Source organism: Polyergus mexicanus, unplaced genomic scaffold, assembly GCF_030449975.1.
Source record: "Polyergus mexicanus isolate NDT 795.1 unplaced genomic scaffold, iyPolMexi1.0 SCAF_23, whole genome shotgun sequence".
Taxonomy (NCBI): domain Eukaryota; kingdom Metazoa; phylum Arthropoda; class Insecta; order Hymenoptera; family Formicidae; genus Polyergus; species Polyergus mexicanus.
The window spans coordinates 4418857-4446270 of record NW_027223343.1 but is presented as its reverse complement, the minus strand read 5'-3'; the positions used below and the strand labels follow the sequence as shown (position 1 = coordinate 4446270).

The 27414-nt window shown below is 33.4% G+C and overlaps 2 protein-coding genes across 4 annotated transcripts; one reads left to right on the top strand and one right to left on the bottom strand.

Moving 5' to 3' along the window:
- Positions 1 to 344: 344 nt before the first annotated feature.
- On the top strand, positions 345 to 24998 carry Dop1r2 (dopamine receptor 2). 3 transcript variants are annotated; one of them, XR_011448331.1, is made up of 5 exons: positions 345 to 448; positions 5219 to 6934; positions 18177 to 18261; positions 19341 to 19673; positions 22215 to 22296. XR_011448331.1 is itself a non-coding variant. In XM_070312875.1 (4 exons), exons 2-4 carry the CDS (start codon positions 5724 to 5726, stop codon positions 22332 to 22334), a joined length of 1416 nt encoding a protein of 471 aa, XP_070168976.1. In that variant the 5' UTR covers positions 345 to 448; positions 5219 to 5723; the 3' UTR covers positions 22335 to 24998. The 3 variants fall into 3 exon arrangements, 2 of the variants coding, with proteins under 2 accessions (XP_070168976.1, XP_070168977.1); XM_070312875.1 differs by lacking the exon at positions 19341 to 19673 and having other exon boundaries at positions 22215 to 24998; XM_070312876.1 differs by lacking the exons at positions 345 to 448; positions 19341 to 19673 and adding an exon at positions 2837 to 2891 and having other exon boundaries at positions 22215 to 24998.
- On the bottom strand, positions 15414 to 17480 carry LOC138942561 (uncharacterized). The gene has a single exon (XM_070312874.1). It carries the CDS (start codon positions 17419 to 17421, stop codon positions 15526 to 15528), a length of 1896 nt encoding a protein of 631 aa, XP_070168975.1. The 5' UTR covers positions 17422 to 17480; the 3' UTR covers positions 15414 to 15525.
- Positions 24999 to 27414: the final 2416 nt, after the last annotated feature.

The following is a 27414-nucleotide window of genomic DNA, read 5'->3' as shown; positions in this document are numbered from 1 at the left end:
ATGTATGTGCGCCGTTTAAAGGGAAAATTCGAGAACGTGTCACGTACGTTTTCCCGTACCCTTCCTCGATCATGCTCCTTCCCGTTCGCTCATGCCTGATACCGACATCCGACAACGCGAGCCGAATCACAGCTGATATCAATAGCACCGTCGCTGTCATCATCGTTTGTGCCGCGAATATCGTAACAACGTGACATCAATCCCGGTGAATCGATTGAATCGAATCGGCGATCGGGAGAAGCCGTGACCTTGACGATTCACGTTGCAAGCGGGATATACCAGATTAGAAGAGAAGGAGGGGGGTGGGGGAGGGGGAGGGGGGAGGGGGCAATTAACGAGCGTTATTCGACGATGATGCGCTAATGGAGAACGATCGCGGTACCCGCGTTATTATCCTCGGAAGAAAGAACATATGAATTGCTTTACGATGCACGTAGGATATACAATGGTGCGTACAACCCCCTCCCTCCACCCCTTTCACGCGCTTCTTTATTTAATAGCACTCTTTCTACCGTCTCGGGAACACTCTTTTTCAATTTAACTGATTGAATGAATTAAATCACCGTATGAGTAGATCTGCAATATCGTTGATTGTTCAGTTTTCCACACATTTGTTGCATTAAAATATCCACGCTATCCATAAAGGAGATTCTATGCTAGATGATACAAAAAATAATTATAAATAACAGTAGCTTCCTTTATTAATAATAATTTATGAAAAAAACAAAACAAAAAAAACAACCTTCTTATGCGCGGATCAATATTAGATTTTATTTCAATTTTTTATTATCTTTATTTATTTTTTTTAGATTATCTTAAAAATCAAACATTTTAAATATCTCAAAAATTAACGCAAATACGATCAGATATGCAAAACATCCGTTAAGGAAGGTTGCATCCTAAATTCTCTCTCTATTTTAATGTCAATTTTAAAAACATCCTAGATTCATTACGTTATATTTGAATAAAATAATTCAAACTTTCTTGTATAGAAAAATATTTTGCATACATTTTCGAAATGAGATATATTATGCGAAAAGAATTAACGCAGTTTCTGCAACTTTATATATAATATAATTAAATATTAGATAAAATTGATTTAGCCAATGTACACATAGAGCAGATTTTAATATTAAGAACACTTTTACAATCACGTCCAATAATTGAATCTTTACCTTTTAAAGCTTTATATACTTTTTTCAATATTTAAATAATGTTTTAACGTTTGATCGAATATTTCATTTAATACGTTCTGTATTGAAAACTGCACATTGTAATGTTCAGACGTTCAAGAGGTAAAATTTACGTCAAATCGTTCAACGAGAATAGGGAAAGACAGCGGCAAAAGAGATATCTACTTTGTAACAAAACGGGATTATCAAGGATTGAAAATCTATTGAAAGAACATTCGCCATTCGATCAAAAACTGCAAAGATTACTTAACGTTACATGTCTTTTACGTTAGTCGAACAGATTAACGTTAACGAAAAATATTCTAACAACGTAAAGTTTCTTATATATAGTGTTTTAATTTCGTGTTTATTTTTTCCTTTTTTTGCAAAAAATACATTTGCATAAAAGTAACATTGTGTGCTAATTAAGAATTTAAGAATTTAAAGACTAAAAGAGAAAAAAATGATATCCGTATAGCATCAAGCTACACGTACCATATGTAGCAATTATATTCGCATGCTCATAAATTGCGCCGCGTAATTTTCAAGTTTAATCCTGAATCTCTGAACCATGTAGAAACATTTAACAAAAAACGGATTTAAATCATTCAATTATGTCAGTATGAAGAATCATTTAATTATGAAATGAAAGGAGAAAATTCTTTGGGATATTTTTCCCTTAATTCATTACGTCACATTAGTCATTCGTGTCTAATGCAAGAGTAAAAGATAAGAATCATAATTCAAAAATTATTAATATGAAATCTGAAGATATCTTATTTAATTTGAGATCTCTCTGAAATCTGAAGAGAAAATTCGCGCGAGATATAATGCACTTATTAATAGCGAACTATTTCGTATATCGATTCGATATTGGAGTGATGCAAAATTCATTCTCATTCTCGTTATTAAAATAATTCAGCATTAATATAACCATTTATCTATCCATGCAGACGGATATTCTTTACTGAAGATTAACTAAATCTTACACGTGTAAAGTGAACGAATATGTTTGAAGACTTACAAATGATTAATAGACTATTGACACCCACTGACTTCCGGCTTACATGATTACCATTTGGTACCAATCTTATGCAATTTTGCAATTGACCGCGACGGAGTCATACAAACGGGAATGTGATATCAAGCCTTGTAAAATAGATTTCTCTTTCCTCTTCGACTCAGCAAACGTTAATTTATGCTATTATTTCATGTCGTTTCGGTATCTCGTGACAAAAGATTTTAGTAAATACAATATTAAAATTATATGATAAAGGATTTTTGTTTTTGACAGTTATATGTTCTCGATATTTCATCTTTGATTCACTTTGCATGTATGTGTAACGTTATCATATTTTGTTTACTATAATCTTTATTAATTATTGCGAATAAAAGAAAATATGTATCTAATGATAAAAACGTTTATTTAAATAATTATTTTAAACTTTATTAGATTATATAAATGACTTAGTTATTTTAAAACAATTTAAAACAATATCGACATACATATATTCTATCATGTTGTACGTATTTAATAAATTTCAAAAAGTATTTATGTTTTGTTCTCTCAAATTTTTCTTTCAATTTCTCGCTCCTCTTCCCTTCATGTCTTTTCTTACTCTTTCCCGATCAGTTACGTAAGTTTATCTCTGCCTACTCTTGATCCTCCTATCGCAATTTCGTAAGTTCCTAAAGAAACAGGGGAAAGGGATCATATAGGTATGTCTAACTTGATGCTCATCGAGAAACGCGCGATATAAGGATTTGTTCTTTGAAAGAAATATTTTTCGTTTTACAAACACGAATTTAGAGTATTGCATTGCATATTTCAGATCTCAAAATTGTTTTCGGATTGTTTATGATTTATTTCAATTATATATAATCAATTGTATATGTATATGTACATACATATATCATATTGCGCATTTAAAAATCCGTAAATAATGTGTAAGTTTAAAAAATAACATAGTTACACAGTTATTTTGCAGAAATTAGATGTTTCAGAGAAAATATTAAATGTAAGCGTACATTTATAACATATTTTTCTCATCGTATAATGTTTGTAATGTAACCACAAATCATGTTAAATATATATATATATATATATATATATATATATATATATATAAATAAACCACATATTTTGTGCCAGCTTTATTTGCTACTTTATCGTATAATTTTATCATCGCGAGAAGCATCTGATTCCTGATAAAATATATCTTGCATTTAACAAGAAAATTTAAAATATTATTAAAATTTGAATATAAAAAATAAATTTTTAGGCGACAAACTCTTGTGAAAATAGTTTAAAACTAATTTTTTTTATTTCTACGCGCATATTTAAAAAAAAAGTGTTTTTAACATTGAACACTTTCGAAGAAGCAGATATTTTTGATTCTCCAGGAAAATGTGTTCTTCATTAATGAGCTGGCCGTTCTACGATAAAGAAGTTATTTTTTTATACTACTATGCATGTATTTTATATATCGATCGCCATTGGTACTATTCATCCGTAATGACCAAGTTCAACGGCGGCCTTCTTCAACGGCTATGTGTGTAAGATCGAATATATATTGCATACTGCTAAAACGAGGGAGGCTACGAGGACGCGAGGGTGCGGGGTCAAAGATGATCGTGATAATCACTCAACGATGAATATCCATAAATAGACATAGTCAGGGAGTGGTTTATAACGCTGAGAAGGAGAGAGAGAGAGAGAGAATGTGGAAGCTTTTTGAAACTGATTGTTTACATACGGTATGAATAGAGAACTAGTATAGAATTCAGATTTATTTGCGTGTTAATATTTATATTAAGATTAATTTAAATTAAAACAAAAAATTGACCAAAAAGAAATATATATATATATATATATATATATATATATATATATATATTTTATATATTACGATTAAGTAGTTATATCGATGTATGCAAGAATCAATCCAGTATCAATCCAATTTCTTACCTATAGAATATCTGCATTCTGTGAGCGAAAACGATTTCCAGAAGATCGGAGACCTATATGCAAAATAGGATGACGCGGCGCGATAGCTTTAATATCGCTTCGAAAGAGTTTGTCATGTCTCGAGGGAGATTCTTAGCTGTCATGTCCCAGGCAGAAAATGCAGCCGTCGATATTGGTCAATAAAATTGTCGAGGCGAGAAGATTCGCTTAAAGTTAGATTACGTTGGGATATGCGTTTGTCTTTCGCTTTGATTGCTTTGCCATCAATCCGTAACAACGAATGCGGTAAAATGCATAAAAATGCATAAAGACAACTATTTTGAAAATATTCATTAAATCGAATATTCTGTATCACGATACACAGGGTGGCCCACGTAAAGTGTTACAAGCTAATAACTTAAACAATATTTGTCGAATCGAAAAATTGTTCAGGAGAAAGTTTCATGTTTTCGAGGGGCCTTTCTAACTATGTAAACATAAAACTGTAAATACCCGCTCCCCCTCTGAAGGGGGCAGGGGGTAACTTTAAAATTTTAAATAAAACCCCCATTTTTTATTGCATATTTTTAGAGCTTGTCTCGAGAGCTTTTTAAAACACTATAATAAAGTATTTTTTCATTAAGTATTTTTTAAGTTATTTTATATCTGACATATTTTGATATAAAAAATAAAATATCTCGTAAAAAATTCAGTTTTCGATAATCTTACCGTAATACTTTTATGTATAGAATAATGAGACAAATAAATTAGTATAAAAAATTATTGTTTTTAAGAAAAAGTACGTAATTATTTACAATGTATCTTTTTCATCGATTATTTGTTTTGATATAAAAATCAATTAGAATCCGCTATTAAATAGATTTCAAAAGAATGCTTATTTTTTCGGAAAAAGAGGAAGGAAATTAACGTCAGTTAGATCTTTTCCAAGAAAAAAAAATATTTATTCAATAGATTGCAAAGACACTCAAGATATAATAAAGAATAAAATCGTCTGACTCGCGAGATTTTTCGTCTGATTTTGTTCATTCTTTTTCAGAAAAAAAAAATTTACTTTCTTAAACTTACTTATTTGTTTCAGGTATTCGAAAGACAGATAATTAATAGAAGAAATCTGAACTTTTGACATCTCTCGATTATGCCATTTCGTGTGTTCTGTACTTATTTTAATATCTCAACCGAAGAGATTGTGCCAAATGTCATCGGACAGATATGTGACAAGTGTGTTGAGATAGTCCGTTTTTATAAAATATAATCTAATCATATATTGACGAAAGCTTGAAGATTGATTGAACATCCGACTGTCTCACCGGAGTATATTTTACGTGTGATTAATTTGAATAAAAATATGTAAAAAGAAGATGACGGTAATGTTAGAATTACAATGATTTTCCAAAGTGTCTCAATGAGAAAACAAAATGAGAAAACAGACGAGAAGGAGGGATCTCGTGAACGTAAATGCGACATTGATACTCTGACGTTCAGCCTCGAGAACGTCGCAAAAATCATCTTGGACGATCGTACGTCGGGGTGATTACGGTCGTAAGGGACCGTCGTCGTAGTGGCACGGGTGCGCAAGGCAAAACATGAATGACAGCAAGATCTATTTATTGAGCTTGGAAGACGAGGCAAACATATTAAACGACGATCTGGTCGACAAGAGTTTCTACAACACGAGCTATCCACCGCCCTTTAATCACACCTACGAGGATCTCTGGGGACTCGCAACGGATCGAATTGGTCTCGCGATAGTTTTGTTGCTCTTCTCCGTAGCTACTGTCTTTGGCAACTCATTGGTGATCCTCGCGGTATTTCGCGAGAGGCATCTTCACACAGCGACAAACTACTTCGTGACCTCGTTGGCCTGCGCCGATTGTCTGGTAGGCCTGGTGGTGATGCCAATTAGCGCGATATACGAGGTACTAGAGAATCGTTGGCTCTTCACGATAGACTGGTGCGATGTCTGGCGATCGTTGGACGTTCTCTTCTCCACGGCATCCATCCTGAATCTGTGCGTCATTAGCCTAGACCGTTACTGGGCGATCACCGATCCCTTCACGTATCCGATGCGTATGAGCAGGAAACGCGCGGCGATCCTTATCGCTATTGTGTGGATCTGCTCGAGCGCTATTTCCTTCCCTGCGATAGCGTGGTGGCGTGCGGTACGGACCGAGCAAGTACCCGAAGACAAGTGTCCGTTCACAGAGAATCTCGGCTATCTGATATTTTCGTCGACAATTAGCTTTTACCTGCCGCTATTCGTGATGGTGTTCACGTATTACAGAATCTATCGCGCTGCCGTGATACAAACGAGGAGTCTGAAACTCGGTACGAAGCAAGTGATGATGGCTTCCGGTGAGCTCGAGCTCACGCTCAGGATGCATCGGGGCGGTGTGTCCACGAACACCGATGCCAGACACCTATTTCGCACCGCCTCGAGCACACCTGAGGATCTTCAGGATTTCGAGGAACCGTTAACGGCACTCCACAACAACGGTCTTACCAGAGTGCCATCCGTGCGGATCAACAACAAGCAGCATCTGGGCAAAAATTTTTCTTTATCGCGGAAACTTGCCAAGTTTGCCAAGGAGAAGAAGGCGGCGAAGACTCTTGGTATCGTTATGGGTGTCTTTATTATTTGTTGGCTACCGTTCTTCGTTGTGAATCTATGGTCAGGATTCTGCACGAAGTGTATATGGCAGGAGGAAATCGTGTCCGCGGCCGTCACCTGGCTCGGCTGGATTAACAGCGGAATGAATCCTGTAATATACGCCTGTTGGAGTAGAGACTTTCGTAGGTGAGTCCTTGTACGCACCGTTAATTGATTTTATCTTCCGGAAATCGGAATAGCCGAAACAATTATCCCACACATTTCACACGCTCCTGTTTCGCCTTGGTATGTTTTCTACAGTATTGTAATAACACATGTTATCGCAATAATATTATTCCCAATTGGATTCGCAAACATTTTTTTCATTGCATGAAAATAATAATTTTGATTTAACTGATTAGTATTTTGATATTTTGCAAATAGATACTTCATTTATTTTACATATAGAAAAGAATGAAGAAGTAAAAAACCAAATATAAATACTTGAATGTTACGTCGCTTGATACTTACGTAAGTAAATTGTTTTCTTTTTATTATGTTAAAGAAGAGAGATAAAGTGTTGGACGTTTTGAAGCCAGTTCAAACATTTTATGTATGCAGGAAGAAACATCTAATTTAACTATTTTAAATTACTTGTGCGCATAAATTGTTTGCTGTATAAAAGAATCTGTTAATGAAAAATTGTTAATAGAAATTAAGAGTAAAAAAATTGATTATACATCCGCTTTGATATTATGCGAATTTTTGTCTGAAACATTTTTGCATATACGTTTGCGAGTAATTTAAAGTGGTCATAAGTTAGATGACTCATTCTATTTATGTATAATATTAGAATAATATAAATGTTTTAAAAATATTTTAATATATATTGTATATAGAAAAAGAGAGGGAGATTGCAGAATCACTTTTGACATTTCTCACTTGCATTCTATTTTCTACGATGTTATAAGAGAAACGTTTCGCAATGATTATCAACATTTTTAAGATTCCAGCTTTCACACAACATTGCTACATTAAATATATCGTATGCGACTGGTGTTTCGCGTATGCCAGAAAGATTCCGCTACGAATAAGCAAATTCTATGACGTGTTGTATGGTCTGTTTGCCTTTTTAGTAGCGAACGTTAGTGTCGGCTAGATATACATATTACCTTCACCCACACATCCCTTCCTCGTATTATATATATGTATATATATATATAATGCGAATAGTGATGCTAGAATATTAACGCATTTATATATGCATACATGTCACCAGGTGTACGAGCACGAAATGCACATAATTTACAATTTATTATCGGGAGTTGACATTACTCTCACACCCAATTGTCAGTACTCTCCTAATGTGAATTTCAATATTATTCCCTCTCCTCTTGTTCACCACGTATTATCGTAATTATTGAACAGATCGAAGAAAACGATGAAGGTGGTAAATACTTGTGGAAGAAAGGAAAAGAACCAGTCGGAAAAGAATACTCGCGAGATTGTAAGATCGATTTTAAACCAAAGCTCCAAGGAGCTTTCCCCTTTTAAAACGTATATGCACGGTGGAAAGCGTGTATATATATATATATATATATATATATATATATATATATATATATATGCATATATATAGAGAAATAGAGAGAGAGAAAGAGGGAAAAGGATAGCAGGGATTTTCCACAGAGATGGAAAAAGAGAATTTGGCTAGCGGGGATTGTGGGTGGATTAGGCAGAGACCCTTTAGCAAATTACTTTTATTCGTTCGCGTGAAATGAGCCCGAAGTTTCAGGACGCCCGCGCATCCGACATTTTCTTCCCTCGGAGCCTCGAGGAGCGCTACCGGGACGCTTGGCATTCGTGAAAAACATTTATCATCTTAAATACCTTCCCGACTTGATAGTATAGTTACGGAGAATTTTCTTTGCACTTTTACAACGCACGAGTTTCTATAAAATATTTGCTTCAGGCCATTCGATATTATACACTATTTTTTAACGAAGAGATAATAATAAATCTATTAAACTTCTACTTAATTTTTATTTTAACACAAATTAAATGGATTGTATAATTGCGAAATGATCAGAACAGTACTATAAGGAAAGAAATAGATTGATAAATCGCTGTATTATTACAAAAAAAAATACCTAACAATATCGTGCTAATCCCCAATGTGATAATGGATTGCTAATAAAAAGATTTATAATCAAAAAGGAAGAGTAAAATGAATATCGTGTGTGTGTAAGATAATTTAGAAATATTTCGACACGTTGTCTTAGAAATAACAATTCTGGATTAATACTTTAAAATTACATTTCTGGCGAATAAAAAAAACTTCTCGCAATAATTGGCAGCGTTTTTGAGATTTCAGCTTTTATAGTGTAATGTTTAATTATAAAAGTATCAAAGCCTCTTTAATTATTTTTTAATTAAAATAATATTATAAAACAATAGATTTTATTAGAATCACAAAGAGACTAGATGTAAGGAATTAAATTTAATAAGCTGTAAACAAAAAATTAAAAACATTATACATCAAATAAAATAAATACAATAATTATTAATATATACACGACATTTGGATTTTCTGAATAAGAAATAAAAAATTTGAAGATACATTTGGTAAAACGGTCCGTGTACATTGCTTTTGCGAGCAATAAGCAATAGATCAACGCCGCCGATCTGTCTCTGCCATGTGGACATGTTCGCATGTTAAATCACAAATTGCGTGGCAGAGCAAATTATGCTACATGATGGGGGGCGATGTAACGCTGACGTTGAATAGAGGAGAGCCGATACGGTTTGGCTGACGCCAAACGACGTTGTGTACAGCAATCCCACGTGTAACTATCACGCTTCACGGATATTTACTCCATGCATACAGGTAAATGTAAAATCAATAGACCGCGTGCTTTCTTTATGGTATAACATAGGGCTGTGAGGGCCTATCTTCTAGGTTGTAAAACGTGGATAGTTCGATCGTTCCAAACGGGCGGATATTAATAAAAGGCAGGTAATTGCAACTTTGTACATGCGAAAAGAAGCCGGCGATCTGAAATGACATTATAACGAGAGAGTAGCGAAAAGAATGATGGATGCGATTCGATCGTTTATTCTCTGATAACGAGATAGCTTCGCTGGTTTAATTTTATACGAAAGAACGCGAGACGCGCGAACCTTACCGCATTGATCCGTGTTCCATGTTTTCTGAAACGCCCTCATGTCGGATTAATTATAATCAAGCCGGTTAAACGGAATTCAAGTAATTCTTTTTTCAATATCTTTATATCTGACGTAAAATTTTACAAGTAAAAGTAGCACCTAAACAAAGTAGCGCATCTTTATTAAACACGACGGGTTACTTATTCAGCTGATTTCATCGAAGCACGAACCAGAGACAATCATGATTGCATTTATAATAACGAGTCTATTTAAATGTTAAATAAAGGAACGTCAAACTCTCGATTAAATTTCGATTTTAGTTGTAGAATTGACAGCTCAAGCTTAATTATGTTCGATCTAAAAGTCAAGATTAATGAATTTTACAACTTGCCGCGAGTTTTGGAAGTTGTCGTTGTTTATTTTGCGACGAACCATACGCGCGAGGAGATTCCTCACTGAAATTACAAAGACTTTTCGAGTATGATGCAATTAAAAGTTTCTGCGAGTACATAGAGAATGTGAATGTAGGTACGCGTTCCGTTCCGCTTCGGCTGAAATAGATGTGGATTCTTCCGAGATCTTTTATAACAACGCACAAATGACAAAAAATAATAAAAAAGATAAATAATGAGATAAATAAAATTAAGAGATCCTTATCGAAACCCAAGTAATGCGAGATTAATTTGTTAATTTGTAAAAACAAAATTTAAATTATGTAAAAACTTGCGGAAACAATTAATCCACATATCGTATGAAATTAATTAATCCACATGTCATCTGAAAACACGTCATAAGAACTTTGAAATACACGGATTGTTGTTATTAGTTCGTTAAAAAAAATTTTTAATTTCGCATTTTAAACTTTCTACTTCATATTGCATCGCGTGGATTATTTCATCTCTCCGTCAACATTACTTGGTTCCTATACGTTTCTCTGCCTAAGCCGACATTAAAAAAAAGTCCGATATGTTTCAACAAATAATCCATGATAAAACGTAACAACTACAGACAAAGTTATTGTAAAATATGATAAAAGTCTATGTTTGGTTCCGATATTACGTTTCAAATTACATATTTGCTTATCGTTCCAAAAAAAGTTTATATATCTCTACTATTATATTTCTTTTTATATAATATATATATATATATATATATATATATATATATATATATATATATATATATTATTATAAGATATATAAATGTGCTTAATAAATTTTAACATAAAAGCCCGGCGGCGTACTATTATACTGGCATTGCTGTATGCATTATCAAAATTACAGGTATATATTTTGTGATATCTAGATTAGAGAGAAAGATATTTCCTTAATAAAAAAGAAGATACAAATCGGGATTTATATTTGAGGTTTGAGGAGAGAAAGAGGAGTGCGGACGAAGGAAGGAAAGCAGCCGATAATACTCTATTAGCTGGTGGACCGAGCAAAACCAGGTCACCGATCTCATAAAGAAACTTTGAATTCAAGGACGGCCGATTTTCCGTTGCTGTTTTGCGAATAATCACGAACACTCCTCACAAATAATATCTATTTCTTCCCTCTTTTATCCGGCCATCTGATACGACCAATATGTAAATCGAGCGCGCGACAGAAATAAGATAATAGCTCGACCCTTAAACGGCAATAGGAACGATCTTGTCTCGTTGTTGATTATACTGGTTGATAACCGTGTGTCTTGTCTTATCGGAGGAAAACGTATCACACGAAATTCTTGCATGTGGTTAACGGAAAACAAACACGTGTTTTATACAGATTTATAAATGTGTAATGCACGACTCGTATCGAATGAACGTGACTAAGCAGAAGCGGAAATGCGAACGAAACGTAGAAAAAACGATTTTTTTTTTTAAATGATAAATATTTTTACTCGCGTCTTGTACTTTATCGAACCTTTCACGTTATTGCTAGAAAAATCATAATAAATGCGTCACGATCAATAACGCGATAAAGATCTAGGCCGTTCATTATGTTTTGCATAAGCTAAAGTGCAATTAAGAACGGAAGCATTACGTGGAGCAAAATAACGACCCCACCTATGAAAACATTGTAAAAAGAATAGACTACAAAGAAAAGTTCTTTGTCTGATGGTACAGACGAATCACACACATATACATATTTTATTTTTTTAATATCGTATCTTGTACGCTTTTCTTTCTTGTCAATGATCGAAGTGATCAAGGTTATCAATATTATCTAATTCACAAATTAAATAAAAAAAAAATTAAACACCATGTACGATTTTCAGTTTTAAATTAAATAAATACATATGAATTCGTAACGCCTTATATATTTCGAAAGTATGCCAAGGTCTGCCTAAGTAATTGACTTCCTCTAACAACCTTCTTCTTTCGTGATCGACGATGCGAAACACACACTCATGTTGCGAGAAAAAAAAAAGAGAAAGATAAAAATGAAAGCGAGACCCATACGAATGGCGCAGTGCATAGTCGCCAAAATCTGGATTCAACATCGTCGAGACGTCGCGTCGCCTCGTGTCCGGCGCCAAAACGTCTGTATATATCTCGCTGTTATTACTCGTTACTAAAAATATGGAAAGAGAAAGATTGAGAAGGGTGAGGGAGGAGGGGGAAGGAGTAATTCGCCTGACTAAGAGTAATAAAATGAAGAGGGGAAAAAACAAAGAGAGGATATAGAGTTAGAAGGTAAGATCAAGTTCGGTAAGCCGTAGTCGTAAATCTACGGTTTTCTCTCCCTACAACTATGGCTCTCTTTGGTTTCCCTCTACGTCCTCTTCTTAACTCCGTTATCTTTGTTTGCTCCACCATGAACTTCAGAGAGATAAGAGAGAGAGAAAGAAAGGACGGATTGACTCTCGGATTACTATGTCTCTTTGCGTAGCGCAAACCGAATTGACTTTTGGCCGCCTCCGCTAACGGATATATCACAGATTGCGCTCATCCGTGCATATGTTTCGATTATATATTGTGAGCTAGCTTTCTATTGCCGATGCCGAATTATGCGCGAAATAAATCTTATCAGCTCGATTAATCTTTGAAGTTGTGCGGATAACTCTTTGCCATAGCTTCCGCCACCTTTTTTCAAGCAATAACTACATTTCACCGATACTGTCTATAAATTAAATGTCCAGTGTTTCGAATTTATTATTCAAATGTCGCTTATCGCATTATTCTATTTTCCTATTTACGTACTGTTACAAAATCGCTTCTGTAATTGTCAAAATAATATGACATCTTTTACATGAAATATAATGGGAGTTTTCTCTAACAGTTTCAGCGTTAATATTCATTATAATGCCGCGACATAGTCATCGATTTCCGGTTTGGTATGTCGCGTACTCCGCTCGGATTGCATTCGGGCAGAAATGCATTCGGCGCACGTTTCGCTGTCATTAGAACGTAAATTCGACGCCAATAGCTGATTACACGAGCGTCACACGCCAATTGGGACTTTACGTCCCGCGATACGTTTTGTCGTCAATAACCCGATGACCGGAAATCACGCTCGGATTCGTTTTGATTAACGACATCATCTTGTTCTTTGACTTTTTCGTACTCGCACGAAAGTCCAGCAAAATGTGACCGTAATCCGACCGATGATGTATCGTAAGATCGATCGTGTAATAGTGCTACGATGCAAAAAGAGTAAAATTAACTTTTTTCCCGTGTTAATCGAAAGAATTATATTTTCGTGCCATTAATCTACTAATGTATGAGACACGAAATAATATTCGCCTATACTTTAATCCTTTCTATTTTATTCATCGAAAATTACCAGTTACATATTCTTTCTTGTATACCTACTGTGTAATTTACGTTTAATCTTTTATTGTAATATTATTAATCATTTATAAGAAATGTAGAAAAAATTATATTATATATTTAAATATATAATAAATATCTCAAGTTTTTAAACATGCTTTTAAAAATCATGTAAAATTGCATAAAATTTTTCCCAATTAAAAGATTATACACGTATAAGAACGACAATATACATATTTAGCACGTGTATTTGTTTAAATACTGAACCAGCCAATAATAGATGATAAAAAAATGTAATTAAAAATAAATAAATTTTTAATTTTTAAATAAAAATATATAACGTCAAGATATATAGTTAATAATTTTTAAACGATCTTGTTCTAAATATAACATTGTAATATTAATATTTCTTTAACTTATGTTAATGTAACTTAGTTATCAGTAGCTTGTAATGTAGCTAGCATTTTTGTCAATCAAAAATGTACTCTATAAAAGTAAATATCACGGTCCAAATATCTGGCAACGATCAATCGTGCACCGGGTTAAATAAGCTTTGCAATATCATGGTTGAATTTAATCAAACACGAAATTCGAGACAGCAAATAGCAGAATAAAAAAAAGATATTGTTAAATTTTTTATGAAACATGAATACAACTGCGAGGAAACAAGTATTTAAAAAAAAAAAAAAAAACAAGATTTGACCATTATTATTAAACCAGTATTAAGCAGCTACCAATGTATATATAGTTAAAACTTAAAACCATTATAATATAAAATATTTTTTAACATTATAAAATATATTTTTTTCCCCTTTTCTCATTATCGTTCTTATAAATGCACATTCTTAACAAATGATAACATTTTAAATAATAAATGTCTCTGAGCGTTGTCTGAGATGAAATTTACTCGGAATAAAAATTTGATCTCTAACGTCTTAAAAAGAAACATGTTGCAAAACTAGATCTATAAATTACAATTATAAATATTTTTTTATAAATTGTCGAAAAATATTCAGATTTTTTCAAGATTTTATTTTTTCATTCAATGATATTTATCGCAAGAATCTAACAATATGAGTTTGCAAAATGATTAATTATATATTAACGAAAACAGAATAAGATAGATGTATTATAAATTTTATGACCATTTCATTGCATGTGATATGTGTTACAAACAGATGCTTACAAAAGGTACAACGTGCATAAATTAAATCGTAGTTAATAATATGATATTGCAAGTTTTAAAATTAGCATTTTACCGTTGCAAGTTTTACCTCGTTCGACGAGCTAAATAGAAAGATTTAATGAAATTAACTCTGAACTTTTCTAATTAACTCGCCGTGGGACGAGTTTTCTATCCGAGAGGCGCAGTTAAATATTTCGCAGATCTTAATAGACTTATTATAAACGGTTAATGAGCCGGGATAGTTATCGCTTTGATAACTTAGAAAAATTTTTTCACACAACAGAATCTATATGATAAAGATATCTTCAAAAATTATCAAACATCAGAGCGATGTCGTCTCTTAACAATGTTCAATTCAGACAAAATAAAACATTTAAATCAAATATAAATGAATGAAATTGCATTCTCTTTTTATTCTTGGTTCGATCGAGGATTAATTTTCGCAGAATATTTATTGCGTTTAAAACTATGTATCTGATACCAGATATTAAAATACTGAAAAACCATTTAAATAAACTTTTTGATACAAACACTTTTTGTTTGAAGAAAAGATAAATAAAAACAAGAAATATGCACAGAGAGCGAGAGAGAGAGAGAGAGAGAGAGAGAGAGAGAGAAAAGAAAGTCTGAGATTACGGTCTGCGAGGTTATTGCAAAAATACTCATTTATATTATAATACAAAAATGAATTTATAAAAGCACTTTAGATGGATACAAGATAACTTCTATAATCAACAGGCAAAATCCACCGAAATATCCTATGATCAAAAGAAGAAAAGCTGGTGCAAGATCATCCATGTCAATGTAAGAATCATCTTTGTCATCATTCATTGTGATATAACTTTTGTTCAATGCCGCCATGTTTGACCAGAATTCAACGAGACCGGTTTGAACGAGCATTTGGATTTTGAAGTTAAATTCATTCAAATATGGGAACCCTTGCCAAGTGGCGAGGGCTAACGGATAACTGCCCACGTTTTCTTTCATAATGTGAGCGTTTTTCAACTGGGACAAACGGCGTATATCGGTCAGATTTAACATTACAAGAAGAGCTAGACTAGTATTACTTCCCTCAATTATTTCTGAAAACAAGTCGATATAATCCTGCTGTTTGAAAATGATAAGATGCTCGCGAATCGTTTGTTCGACGTTGCCCTGGTCGATTTTGTCAGGCGTCTGCAATAATTGAGCTAATCGCTCAGTCCCACCTATCTGTAGCCCCGATTTAACCAGCTGCTCCATGGATTCGATCTGACTATCCGTCGCACTCTGGAGCTGATCGGCCAGCGATCCTAGATAAAGCTGCGTAAGAAAGAAACCGAATAAACTGTAAGATATAAATAGAATTTTGCTGGAAGTTTTGTTCGGACGATTGATGGCCACGCCGAGAACCAAAGCCGCCATGTCCAGAAATGAGACCTCATGAATTAAGAAGTGCTTTACGAGTCCGCTGAGGAACAATGTGCAGATTATGGCGTACCAAACGCTCGCGCTGAACGGCGTTATTAAACCGCGGAAGGAAACGTTCGTTTTCATTGGTATTAGCCACACGACCTGTATCATACCGTAACAAGTCATGTACTTGGTCTTTCCATTGGGATCCCACAGGAGACCACCAAATATCAAATCATCGGTTGCGTTGTTAAGTCTAAGATATAGCTGTGTATGCATCGTAATGTTTTGCTGCCACTCGATCACATCCCTGTTCAGTTCGAGATTCATGTTACTCGCGATTTCTTCCACCATCGAACCTTCGACACCGCCGAATCTCAAATGATCCTTGTAATTGATCATATACGCGTACGGAAAATTTTTATATATCGCCGCGTTCACGACGGAGCCATCGAATAACGACGATTCAGTCCCGAAACGCTGCCATCGAATCGCAGTGGCACTCTCCCATTGACATCTGCCCAGAAGCGCTGGCTCGGCGAGCACGTACACTTCTTCCATCCGAATCGGAATGCTACCGGCGAACAGAACAGATTCTTCGATCAACGCCAATATTGCGAGCTTGAACATGGATTGCAATGACATTTGTTCCACTATCTCGCCGGCCTGTATCAAGAAACTCTTTTCGTCCACGAATAGATTCGTTAGCATTATTATAAAAGTGCACTCATGTTTGCAGTAATCGACGAAATAGGAATAGTTTGTTTCGAGAGTGATTGCGCTCTTTGCTAGAATAACGATGTTTTCAGAAACATCGTACGTATCTAATGCGTCTGTTGGCTCTACGAATGATAGTGAATAGACAGTGCTGCTTATTGGTAATTCGCTCATTAACGGTTTCAGGAAAGCGGAAGCGTCGTCTAGCAAGACCGAGATCAAGAATGATATTTGACCCGCATATTCGAAATATTCCTCGATGAACGGCACTGCACAGGCTATTAATCTTGATGATTGTTCACGCTTGTTCTGCTCTTCCACAAAATTTTTCCAGAGAATGCGTCCATCGGTTGAACGTTGTAACGGTGTCACAATAGCGGAAACAGTTGATATTAGTATAATAAGAAAGAAGAAACAATTTCGAACGTCTTGCGGCTGATAAAAGTCAAATAAATCCAATCTAATATCTATATTCATGTTGCCTCGATACGCTCACATCCGTTTACACTATTGTCTCTTGACAAGTTACGTTTACTGTATCTCAACTGCTTCGACGATTCCAAATACAACAGTCGCGTAATATTCTATCCAAGTACTCGACCCGTAAAAATGTAAAGATATATAATCTAAATAGATAATATCAAAGAGAAAGAGTGTAAATATCAATTATAATGTCATTCGTGCAGTCGCTAGAAAGATGATCTGTTTACTGTACATTTTGCGTTGCACCCTATTTGTATAATAATATACCGTAACGGTATGTATATAAACACGCGCGTGTATGTCATTTTTAAAACTATTTAAAATTATCGGCAACAAATGTTTATTATAAGTCAATTATGTACTAAAGAACGCATTAATATAGACTAAAAAAGATTTTGGATCCTTTGGTGATATCCAAATAATGCACATAAGCATCGATCGCGTGTCGCATTTTTATTGCTATGATCTTTATGCAAATATTCGTACACACGATACTTGAAAAAAAAAATATAACCGTCATGCAATCTTGACGTTAAAATGTATTTGGTGTCACGATACTGCGTCGTGACATTGCACAACGCACTTGTCTATGTCGCAATAGCGCAAATCTAATTAAAATATCAATTTATATGACTAAGTCACATAATAAATAAAAAAAGAGTCATTTTCATAGAAATATAATTTTTTCGTTTTATGATCTCACAGACTGACTAAGGTTGCAAGATATATTATATTTTCTCATGTTTCAGAGCTTTTGTCAGAATTCTATGCTACTGTTGTCCCAGAAAAATGAAACGGCGGTATCAACCAGCATTCAGATGTAAACCAAGTCAGGTAAGTTTAAATTAGGCGCTATTTATCGTCTCTTTCTAATAGATTTATTAAACTTAAAACAGTATTATTTTGAGATTGGCTTGTTTAATCGTCCTAAAACTAATTCCTGATTTTGATTCACCTTTTCTTAACATTAGAACAATTTTGCCTAAATCCATCTAGCGTTAGTGCCCCTCGTAAGCTGCCCTGTAACTTTGTTAGAAGTGAAAACATTTTATTCACAAAATAAAACAATAAACAAATTTATGCTGAAAAGATAGGAATCTAGGTATCTTGATTTAAATAAAGAAAAAGTGAATATATCTCGTAAAGAATTTAAAATATCAAAAAGCCTTTTTTTCTAGAAATATGAAATTTGCGATACAAGTTTAAAAGAGAAAAAATATCAAAATCGATGTAAATTTCTGAGTTTGACATATTCAATATTTTTCAACAATTATTCTGCATTTCATGAAAACTGACATGAATTCAATCCGCTTGATCACTCATTAGACAATATTATGAAAAATATGATGACAGTTTGATAAGAGAAGCTATCTCCAAAATATCAATGATATACATCTTTATTTTAAACTTGTACATCGATTTTGGCATTTTTCCTCGCTATGTTATGCGCCTGTCTTCACTAGGATGCCTTTATCGAACGTTAAACAAATGTGCACATCGAAAACTAAAAGCACTCTTTGCTGCAATCAATATACTATCTTATTGAGAAGAAATAGATTTGGAAGAAAGAAAAGCATTTTATATTGTGATTTAATAAAGGTAACAAATATTGGGATAAATAATTTATATTTTACGTGGAAAATCTGATAGATTACAAAGCTTTGTTAATACGCACCGATAGATAGGTATCTCTTTTATATAATTTGATAGAAAATGTTAATTAGTAATTTTTTTAAATAGTCAGCAGATACATGCGTCATCTTGACCATCGTCTTCAACTCTATCAAATTTAACGAACGAATATAAATGGGAATACTAAAGCAAGCAATATGTCACACATGTCACAATTTTATTAACAGGGTTGCTGACGCTAACTATTACGTACGGGAACGTATCCATGTTGCTTTTTTCAGAAATTTGCATCCGGACGGTACTACTCCGCGTATTCGATCCATCACGTACGAAGAAGTCGAGAAAATTCCGGCGAGCAAACCTACATTTAACAACGGAATATCATCGCGAGCTGGCCGTCGATCGTTGATCGTAGAATTCCTCGAGACTTTTTTTTATCTTTTCTTTTCCTCGTCCCTTTTTAATGTAATATTAGTAAAGCAGTTAATACAGTTTAGCAATTAATTTCCAACTGTAATTCCCGTATCTATTGTATTTTCCAAGACCCTTACGTATCAGAGATCGACGAACATCTCAACGAATATCGACGCATTCCCGTAGAATGTAAATTCTCGGTATGTTTACTAGTAAATGTGACACTCTCTTGATCTTGAACACGCACTTGCACATAGCACATAGATGTATGTGTATACACATATATCTAATAGGATGCACTTTCTCGATATAGATACTTGTCTCATTATTCATCTTATGATATAGTTTTTTAAAAGGCTTGACGGGTTTTCTTTTAATTTCGATTTATCCTGATTTAAAAATTTGTAAAATTCCATGTATATTTGTTGAGCAAATGAGCTCTAAAAGAATTCGCGCGCGATCATAAAATGCGCTTGAAAATGTAAAAACTTTGATAACTCAAAGAACATTAATGATTCTACAAGTGTTAAAAACGGCAATGGCGCACCTACATCAATAATGCCCTTCGCATCAAAATTCGGTATTTTCGAGTCACAGACGCATCATATTTAAAATATATTATATTTACGCGTCGTCACTATTGGTTTTGAAAAGAGTCGATAACATTATCATTGAGCGGAAAATGTAAAAGATTATGTTATGAATATGTTACGTTCTTACATTAATCTAATATTTAATTTTAATAAGTGAGATAAATTAATTATTAAAATTTATTTCGGGATTAACAATCATGATATGCAATCATGTTATTAATAATATTATAATATAATAATATATAAATATAATATTAATTAAGACAGGATCTGTGACTGTCGAGTCTGGAAAAAAAAAGACATTATTAATGTTTACCGTCCTTCTGTAACACGCACACGTTTTATATTCAGCTTTTCGTTCTTTGAGTATAAAAATATTTCCGAATTTTCATATTATTTTCATGTTAACCTCGCGAGTTTTTAACGAATGTGCATCTAAATATTTTAATTGCACTCTTTCAATGTCGAAAAAAAAAGAACTCGAGTATAAAAGCGTGAAAATTAAAATTTTCAAATATTTTTTATAGAATATTTTTTATTCCAACATGATATATATCTCTCTAATTACGCTTATAAGAGAGGATTAATTGCAGTGATTGATACATGAAACAATGAATATAATTACACAATTTTGAAATATCAAAAGACAAGATATTATATCATAAAATAATAAACAAAATTGATATGTCCGCGTATGTAAGATGTAAAATAAACGCGCAATCTCGTGCTATTTTCAATAACCTAGATCCTAGATAGATACCTTTAGTTTCACAACCGTGTTAACAAAACGAGAGCCGCGCGAACATACGAGATATCGGATCATAAAAGTAAGAGAAGACAAAAATAAGGAAAACCAATTGACCTTTGGGAATTCAACATCCGATAGGGCAAACGAGAAAACTCCGATGCGGTCACTATCCCGTGAGACACAGGATGACGAGAGACAAAGCGACCGTACGAAACTTTTCACAAGTCCCTTCTCTTCTCTCTGAGAATTATTGCACGAACTATACGTGATACTTTGAAAAATTCTTCGTCTTTCAAATCAACGCTAAATGTGAAGAAAAATTCTTTTTAAAAAATCTTAAATTTAAAAACATATCCATCATCAGTTATGTATTGTCTTTGTATTGTATGAAAATGATGAAAAATCCTTAAACACGCGAGTAAGCGAACATCCGTTTTGTTCACTTTTTTGTTCGCTCGGTAAAATATAGATTTGAAATCCCGACTTGTTCGCATTTGCGGTGACATTTTTTTTCCACGGCCGGCCGAATATTGAATTATTTGCTTTACGGCCAGAAGCTATCGAAAAACCGTTTAACCACCTCTCCCTATTCAACAGCTATGGGTTGTCTCTTCGACCGCACTGTTCGCACGATTCGGCGCAAAGCTATGTGTACATGGGATATGAGCGTGAAGTGTAAAGCTTGTCGCTGATCCGTGGCGACCTTTAAAGGGAAGGCAACAAGCGCGGAGAGACAGGTTGCGTTTGAAGCGAAACCGATGGATCGATTGTCCCTAGGACGACGACAGGAGAGCTCGGCTATCGCGTCGGATAAACGTGCTCAACATCTTTTCATAGGAAAGCGAACACACTTTAGCGAAAAGGCGTTTTAAGAAAATCCCCAGAGTGCAGCGATCTAATAAATTTCGAAATTCGCGATAAAAGGAAAATGAAATTGTACACAAAACGGGACTGTCGTCACGGCTTGTCACGCGTTTAAAAAATAAATTACACGATTAAATCATTATAAATATCGTATTTCGGATGTCATTGGTAATTCTTATCGCATTAAGAATTCGCGAGATACATTAATTCGAAAAGATACATAAAAGACGAAAAATGTGTATTATCAGCGCTATGAATATAACGTAGTTGTAAGCATGCACAGATCGGAACAGTAAAAGTCTATTCATATAAGATCCCTTTGCGTTTTAATTGCAAGCAGTTCAAGCATTAGAAATCTATTTTTGTCCAAACGAAAGATACGTATATGTTTCTAAAAAAAAAAAGTAACTGAAAGCACAGAAAAATTATGCGCGAATATTTCGTGCTACTTCGATTTTTGTTTTCCAACAAATTTCCCGATAAATCATCTGAAATGCGTGAGCAAGAAAACAATGATCAAAATTATTCTGTTTCAGTATATTTCCGGAATGGCAACGGGAGGACAAGCGAGTAATGTAAGCTACAGTAGTGTCAGCCAAAGTAGCGACGGTGGCATATGCGCAACCGGAAGTGGACCTTCCAGCGGCGGTATGTGACGTCACACGTCGGCCCGATCGGGGCCACGTCGGGAGCGAGCAATTCGATTCCGTGACGCGTGATTGGTGACACGATCAGGATCGAGAAGACCTTCAAGAATCTAAAAGAATTTTTCTGTGCAATTTACTTTTATTGCGCTTGGAAAATGTCAAGAGAACGCGCTTTGAACGGTATCACAATTCGTTGCTGCGAGACGTCTCTGCGAAAGAAAAAATAGGAACGTGCTGTGGATGGACGGGATAAAGACGGCTTGACGAGTGAACATATAGACCGCGAAACACCTGACGCTGCGAAACGCGTACTTAACAATGGACTTTCGCAACGGCTTTCAAATTGCCACGATTTAACTTAAAACGAATCGTTGGATTCTCGCTTCTGTAATCGTATTAACGAGTGAGCAAACACGTTGCGAATGTATTCTGTCATCGCACGTGGGCTCTTGAAGGGAAGTAAAAACCAGCGTGGTCAGCTCGGGCGTAATGCGCCGCAAGAGACTAAATTTGTAGATGCTCTATTCATGTTACGAAAAAAGATCTTATAGAAAAAAAGTATCCTTGTGGACTTTTAACACACGCGATCTCTCGTTTAAGACGCTGATTGTACCAATTACCGATCAATGCTACCTCTGATTAGTCAAACTTTCTGAAACTATTTGCATCGTTAATAGAATTATAATATGTAAAAGTGACAGTCAATATGAAAAAAATACACAATTGCTAGTCCAAGATTTACCTAATACTGTCGATGCAACCGAAGATAAAATATTGTATGAGACCAAACTATAGATATCTGTGACAATTAGATAAGCTCACGAATATTCTCGATGGAACTTATTCGACGGCAAAAAAGAAGATACGCATATATAGATGCGATTAGATGTAAATAACAAATAAAAGCAATATATACAAGTAAAAAAAGTCTCAAATACGAAAGAAAATAAATATCTGGGCAATATATATTTCACATCCTTTGAATATAACGTACGTACGAAGATAATTTTGTAAAAATAACTAGTCACATGTATATTGAATAGTCTTAAGGATAGAAAAAGAGTTAGAGGAAAAAACATTTTGTTCTTCAAATATAAGTAAAAAATAAGAATAAGTTGCGTTTTGTGTGCAAAGCTTTTTTAGACAGAGGCAGCTTTTGAGTCTCTTTTTACTTTATTAAATATATATTTTTTTTTTATATATTAATATAATATTTTTATTTTTATAGTAGTCTCTGTTGCTCTATACTCTTTCTAGCTTGTTTCACTTGATTATATATATGTTAAATAACGCATTATACAATGCAATATTTTTTTTCAATAATTCTTCCGACAATAAAAATATCAGAAAGAAGTTTTAATACAGAAGATACAGTTAAATGAAGAAAAAATCGACAAAATGGAAATATTCTGGTTACGTCTTATTACAATAAAAATTAATCACTCTATATACAATATATAATCAACAGTTTAAATATTCACATAAGTAATCAATTTTTATATATAAATAATATATATATTAAATATAGATTTTCTATAAAACTAATTTATAATTTAAAATATTTTTGTTAAAAATTTTTTTTTTTTTTAGTGTGTATTATAATAAATAAAATATTTCACGAATTTAAATTAAAAAATAATTTATACATTTAAAAACATTTTCTTATCATCGAAAATAGCTTATTTGTCTTCCGTCTATATAGTGGTGACTATGGGACCAAAAGACATTCACCTCTAACTTTTCTTTTTTCATTAATACTTTTCGACATACGTGACTTGTTTACTCTTTCCATGAGATGTCTTGTAGATATAAAATATCTCGGCAAAAATTCTGCACATGGAGCAATGGTCATATTTATATGCGAACACTTCGTGATTGTATTAACACGGTTATGAGACTCTAATAAATACCACTTAACATCTTAGCGAGACATGCTGCAATACATTTACGTTACAGTCAATCAAATCTGATACAATCATAAGCGACTTTAAAAAGTTTTAAAGAGATATAAATGACAAAATCTCGCGATACGAGATTGCATGGCTAGCCTCAACGAAGAAATATAGAAACAAGTATTATTCTTTTCATTATTATCTTGTAATGCGACCATTTCAATGGGTAACATATTATTAAAGTTAATGATGTTATTTTACCGCAACTCTGATGTATGTATTGTTTTGTCGTTTTGCTACATTTATACAGTTGCCAATTTAAAATACGAGTTATGTTAAATTCGACAAAGTAAATAATATTCTAATAACAAGAATGTTTAAATTTTTCTTTTCCATTTCTAATATCTTTTTTATATAACTATTATTTTTTAAATAGTTTAATTTTGTTTTAACATCCTTTTTAGCGTGCGAGTTGGTGATTTCTCAAAGGAAACTAACTAAAATTTAATGATAGAATAAAACAACGTGAAACGACAAATCGACACACAAAGAAATAAAATGTAAAAAAAGGAACAAAATAACATGATCGCTCTTGTATATACTTTTTCAGGGAACTAGAGAAAACTCTAAACTCTTTCTCGTTGGCTGTAAATATTATTTAGATATCGTAAATATTACAAATTAGAAAGAATATTACTTTTTAATGAATATATGTATGTACAGTGGTCTATTTAGACCAAAGTCTATTTAGAATCTTAAGACTGCACCTCTCTCAGTACTTCCAAAAACTGTGTCTATATATAACGTATTGTCCTTTATAATAAAATAATAATAATTACAAAAAAATAATATTTTTTATTATGTTATTCTTTACATTTATCTCCCAATTTGCTTTGTTTTATTCCAAATGGAAATAAATTATTTAAAATGAATATAAGAAGGTAACATCTTATTTTTTTATTTTTAAATATATTATTACATTTAATCGTGAAATAAATATTCACAATTTAAAATGTTAGAAGCAAAAATAGCTATTTGTAATAATAATATCGCTATATCAAAAAATTTATTTCATTTTATATGCACACACACACATATACATATATAAATAATAACTTATTATTGCCGTCCATAGTATATACAAGAATGACAGAACATCACGTGCATCTAATAAAACATTAGTTAATTCATAATATTTCTCTGCATTTTTTATTATGGATATAATTATGGATTTAGCACAGACATGCACCTACCGGCCGTTTTACCATGGCATCAAAAAGTGAATCTGGCCATGTAGTTCCGCCGGCTCTAAAATGGATCTACAGTTGACGCTATTGTATACTGTCCAACAATGATTCGTTCCATTCCCTTAGTGAGTGGAGAGATGAACATAGGAGGGGATAGTCATACACTAAAAAAGCCTCACAAAAGTAAAAAAAAAATCAGAGAGAAGCCTGAGAGATGCTACGCCGCCGTTTTTCAAAAGATGCTTCTTCTTGTTCTTGTATAGTAGCGTCAATTAGATCTATTTTAGAGCCGGCGGAATTACATGGCCAAATTCACTTTTCGGTGCCATGATAAAACGGCCGGTTGGTGCATATCCGTGCTAAATATATAATTGTGGATCAAAAATACGGATAAAATATTATGGATTTATTAATGTTTTGTTAGCTGTGAGTGATGTTTTGTTATTCTAGTAGCGATTCTTATAGCGATAATAAACTATAATTGAAGTATTTTTTTGTATACGCGCATGTAAAATTATAAATTTTCTTAAAAATTTGTTTCCTAATTGTTAAATATAACGTAGAAGATATTTACAATAAATCGTTTTTACTTTTTTCTCATTCTTAAAACAATAAAACGATATGACGAGCTGTAAAAGATAATTAATTATTAATCATATCAACCAAATTATAGTTAATATATAAAATTATATATAAATTATGCTTATATAAATTTATATATAATAGCTTTTAATGTGGATGAGTGCGCACTAATGCATCCAACTGAATTTATAAATTTAAAAAATTATTTAAATATAATAAATAATAAATTAATAATTAATTATAAAAAGCTGTATAAATTAAAAACATAATTTGATATTGCTTAAAATGCTTGATAATTTTGTCTCAAGAATAAGAAGAAAGTAAAAGCAATTTATAGTAAATATCTTCTACGCATTATATATTTAAAAATTAAGGAAAAATAATTGAGAAAATTTATTTTATGTCACGTACGCATATTTATAAAAATACTTTAATAATAATTTATTATCGCTGTCCATAGTATATACTAGAATGGCAAAACATCACGCGCAATTAATAAAATATTAATAAATCCATAATATTTCTCCGCAATTTTAATTCAATTTTGGATCTAACACGCACATGCACTAACCGATTGTTTTACCATGGGTGACCATGGTATCGAAAATTGAATCTAGCCATGTAGTTTCGTCGACTCTAAAATGGATCTAGTTGACGCTACTATACCAGATCGAAAAGGCATCTTAAGAAAAACGGCGGTCTGACCTCTCTCAGGCTTCTCTCTGATCATACGGTGAACGTAGAATAGGTATCTTCACTTCTTTATCTCGCTAGGGAAATGGAACAAATTATGGTCGGGCAATATATTAGCTAGAAAAAGGACGGCGTGGCTCCTCTCAGGCTTCTCTCTGCTTAGGGGTTCAAGTTAGACTTTTTCTATTCATTTTATGAAAAAAATACAATATATATTAAGTTGGCAAGTTTATTGTGACGTTAGGTCACTTTCTCGATCAGGTTTGGTTAGGTTAGGTTAGGATAAGTTAGGTTTTATATGCAATCGTGCATTCACGCGATGGCTTGTTCTGTTATTATACAAAAGTGAGATAGAAAGTGATTATCGTTGATTGATGCAAAACTGGAATTTCTGTAGTTAGTCTTTTTCTGTTGAACGTATATCATATTTGTAAATGATACGATGTTGCAAAATTACAGAACGGTTATAAGAACGAGCGATAGATATTCTCGTCATAAGCGTATCGCTTAAATTCCGTAATGTAAAAATGACGTATCCCGGGTTAGTACTTCTCGTTGGAGTTGGAATTGGGCTAGCGACTTTTCTGTATTATATGTTCAACGATGATCGCGAGGAGGGACACCAGCATTCATATTCTAGAAATGGGAGACCGCGGGAGAATCGCTACGAAGATC

What these genes read in the sequence shown, in the direction of transcription:
- Dop1r2 (XM_070312875.1), top strand. Translation starts at nt 5,724, where the DNA reads ATGAATGACAGCAAGATCTATTTATTGAGCTTGGAAGACGAGGCAAAC. An exon ending in TGGAGTAGAGACTTTCGTAG is followed by an intron (nt 6,935 to 18,176) that starts GTGAGTCCTTGT and finishes CTCATGTTTCAG; the next exon opens with AGCTTTTGTCAGAATTCTAT. An exon ending in TCAGATGTAAACCAAGTCAG is followed by an intron (nt 18,262 to 22,214) that starts GTAAGTTTAAAT and finishes ATTCTGTTTCAG; the next exon opens with TATATTTCCGGAATGGCAAC.
- LOC138942561 (XM_070312874.1), bottom strand. Translation starts at nt 17,421, where the DNA reads ATGAATATAGATATTAGATTGGATTTATTTGACTTTTATCAGCCGCAA.